Source organism: Pinus tabuliformis, chromosome 8 (genome assembly GCF_031772625.1).
Source record: "Pinus tabuliformis cultivar Carrire ecotype Pingquan chromosome 8, CPIR1, whole genome shotgun sequence".
Classification (NCBI taxonomy): Eukaryota; Viridiplantae; Streptophyta; class Pinopsida; order Pinales; family Pinaceae; genus Pinus; species Pinus tabuliformis.
In genome coordinates this window covers 1,999,663,309-1,999,667,081 of record NC_142294.1, presented here as the reverse complement: position 1 = coordinate 1,999,667,081, position 3,773 = coordinate 1,999,663,309, and the positions used below count along the sequence as shown (strand labels likewise).

General features: G+C 40.8%; 1 protein-coding gene across 1 annotated transcript; it reads left to right on the top strand.

Annotated features, from left to right (window-relative positions):
* Positions 1-465: 465 nt before the first annotated feature.
* LOC149244463 (DNA replication ATP-dependent helicase/nuclease JHS1-like) lies at positions 466-1,563 on the top strand. The gene has a single exon (XM_089371548.1). The coding sequence runs from the start codon at positions 466-468 to the stop codon at positions 1,561-1,563; it is 1,098 nt and encodes a 365-aa protein (XP_089227674.1).
* Positions 1,564-3,773: the final 2,210 nt, after the last annotated feature.

Below are 3,773 nucleotides of genomic sequence, written 5' to 3'. Positions count from 1 at the left end.
TGGTGTTGGGGTTGCACGACAGAGACAAGCTATCACAGATGGGCTACGAGAAGATGTGTTAGAATTTTCCCATAAGGTCCCCGGCACCTGTTTTGGAAATTGTCATAAATGAATTATCTTACAACAAGGAGTTGATTGGTCCATTTCTTCAGGCATTGATAGAACCCAAGTGGAAAATGGACATTATTTTGACCTATCTTTTGAAATATTTCTCACGGTATATCACTGGCCTCTATTATGTTTTCTGAGTACATTTTGAGGAGAGACTAAACCATTGTTTGCACAGAAATGAACGCTCTTCTTCCTTAATGACCGTGTGAGCTTTTCTTGTAGCAAAAATTCAAATTTCAGAGGACACATTCATTTGTTTGGTTGTACATGTATTCTCAATCGAGTGGATCAATGTGACTTTAATGTAGCTGTAACAAAGGCAGAAAGACAGAGGTCTATTTCCAGAACAGTGTTATGAGGTTCAATTTGCTACAGCTCTTTGTCAAAAACAATCGCGATGATCATTGCAGGCAACTCATAGTTGACTTGCAGCCTCCTAGATTTGACAGTGGAGCAATCCTTAGTCGGGACCCTGCAGTTTCATATGTCAGATCTTCAATGGATCTGAATGATGATCAACGCCGTGCTATACTTAAGATACTTTCTGCAAAGGACTATGCACTCATTTTAGGAATGCCAGGAACAGGGAAGACTTCTACCATGGTACATGCTGTGAAAGCACTTCTAGCACGTGGAGCATCCATTTTGCTCTCATCCTACACAAATTCAGCAGTTGATAGTCTACTTCTCAAGTTGAAGGCTCAGGGTATCGACTTTATACGTCTTGGAAAAACTGCAGCTATACATCCAGATATACAAGAGTATACAATATCAGGAATGGGCATAAATTCTGTGAAGGAGTTGGAATCAAGAATAAACCAAGCTTGTGTGGTTGGAGTGACCTGTCTTGGAATAACACATCTTTTACTTGTAAAGAAAAGATTTGATGTTTGCATTGTGGACGAAGCAGGGCAGATCACATTCCCTGTATGCTTGGGGCCCATAATGTATGCACGCACTTTTGCGCTTGTAGGTGATCATTACCAGCTTCCGCCATTGGTTCGGAGTGCAGAAGCAAGAGAGAATGGAATGAGCATCAGTTTATTTCGCAGGCTTTCTGAAGCTCACCCTCAAGCTGTTTCTGCTTTGCAATGCCAGTACCGTATGTGTGCTGGTGTGATGAAGCTCTCCAATGCATTAATATATGGTAACAGATTACGTTGTGGATCATCTGCAGTAGCTGATGCTGAACTTGACGTTACAGGAGTGTCGAAAGTGAATCCTCCTTGGCTTCGAGAGGTTTTGGATCCGAAGAAGTCAGTGTTGTTTATTAATACAGATGTATTACCTGCCCAGGAAACGAAAGTGCACAATGCCATAAACAATCCTATAGAGGCCTCTATTCTTCTGAAGATAATTGGAGAACTTCTCAGCGGAGGTGTGAACGTGAATGACATTGGAGTAATTAATCCTTACAATTCTTTGTTTTTTACACCTGAAAAGTTCTGTTGACAAGCATGTCCAGCAAATCTGGAAAGGCCCAAAATTGGAGCAGCCAAATGGTAGCTGAAGCAGTGGCAAACCACAGAACAATCACAGCATTGTGTTCCAAAAACATGGTCTTAGCACTATTCGCAGTTACCCAATGGGGGATTCTTATGGAGGGCCTGAGACAGTCATGGTAAGCTGGTTTTGGAATAGCAAGCGCTCAAAGCCTGACATTCTTGACTTGGGCTTTGGATTTTTGGTACGGTGAAAAGCTTGTGGAAAAGGGACTGATCAGTTCAGGTAGTGTATTTAAGACCTTTGTCATTCTTGTAAGCACTGGGAGAGTGATAGCCGAGGCAGGAAGTATGACTTCAGACTTAGCTAAAGGTTCATCTGCCTTAAAAGCTGTGTTCAGAATACTTGACAGGGTCACCAAAATGAATCCAGATGATCCAGAGCAAATAAAGCCACTGAAAATCCAAGGGGTCTGCCCTCCAGACAGTTGCGCTCCTCTCTCCCCACAATATGTGTCATACCCATCTTTCAAATACGATATGAAGGTGTGAGCATTGGCAGCCTTGGCAGTCTCTATAATCTCAGATTATGTTGCATTAGGTTTTCCATATAAGATGTTTATAAACTCCCTTATACATCTCAATCTTAATGTCTTTACATCCAGTCCATCGATTGTGATCATCCCTTGAAATGGATCGTAGAATCATTCAATCAGTGCTATCACTGTCGACTTCGCTGATCCACTCTGCCCAACCAAAGCTAAACTACTCCCTCTGCTAATCTTCAAACTGAATCCGTTCAATACTATCATATTTGACCGAGTTGGATAGAAAAAGGCAGAAGCAACGCATTGCAATAGCAAGGGCAATCATAAAGAATCCTGCAATTTTGCTGCTGGGTAGAAGAAAACGATGGTAAAAGAACAAGCAATGCATCTACCTGCGAAATTGAAGACGCAGACATGCTTTCTTCTCAGTTGAAAAGTGTTTCTTCGGAAAAGAAAACTGTCCAACTAATTGCAACCATGTAACCCTCTCCGAGGCACAGTTGTCATCATGAGCTGGAATGGGCAGAATTTTAGTGTAAAGGCTATTTTTATTAAAATCAGTTTTATTTAAAATGACAACTGTAACACGGCAGTCAAAGACCGCAAAGCAAAAATAAGCAAAGACATCTGTCACCAGAAGAATAGGATTCGTATTCCTATCTATGACTTCAGTTAGTGATTTAAAGGTAGCTGCGCTCTAGCGGTAATTCCATGTGTCAGTCATCGGAGGATTTTAGGGAAACGCTGTTCTATGTTTAGCATAGATGGAACGCTATTTTCTAATTTTTTGTAATTGTAGTTGAACAGTGCAGAGGTTTTTTGGGGTTGATTTGTTTTCTCCATTAGCAGCATGTATTTTATAAAAAAAAAAATTTGTAAAGAGAGAGTCAGAGAGGGGGAAGAGTTTCTGAGTGCTGGGAGCTGCTGGAGCGTAGCAGAGCTTTCTTGTACAGTCTTTGAGAGAGATTTTTAATGAAATTTCACAGTTCTTCTGAGATTCCTGTGGTTTGTTAATTTAGCATAAGTGTTTTCTTGTGTTTCATATGTAATCTGTTGTGTTTCATTTCACTTCATGATCGTTTCTAGTTGAGCAAAGGAAGTGTTTAGGTAGGAATTCATAGTATTGTATGCTCCTCCTATAAATTTGCTCACATTCAATGTTTTCTTCTGTTTAAGGAGGATTCAAAGTATTATTTTCCCTCCTTAGCTCCTCACCAGTCTTGCCATCCCATTTAAAAATCTAGATTTGATGCTAAATTCCTTGCCTACCTTGCCTCAGTCGTCAACCTGTGTTGTTCATTATATTTCTCTGTTTGAAGCTGTGATTTTGCCCATGCATCCCAGAAAAACCCCGTCATTAAAACCCCAAAAACTTCAAATCAACCTTCCTCATCAGTTTATTAGCCTAATATCTTTGATCCTAATTGGTCAACTCACCCCATTGAGAAAAAACCTTGAGTCTGACCTGAGAGAGCCTTCTCATACCTCGTAGGGCTAGCTACGAGGTGAAATGGTTTGATGTTGCCTTGAAGGTTTACCTTCCTCAGCCTGGGGTGAAATCTCAAGCGCTAACAAAAAGAACCGAAAAGGAACATTTGATAGGACTAAGGGGATACCCAGGGAATGGTTCAATGAACCATGGAAGGAACTAGTCTTGGTTGTTCAGAAGTTT

What these genes read in the sequence shown, in the direction of transcription:
- LOC149244463 (XM_089371548.1), top strand. Translation starts at nt 466, where the DNA reads ATGAGGTTCAATTTGCTACAGCTCTTTGTCAAAAACAATCGCGATGAT.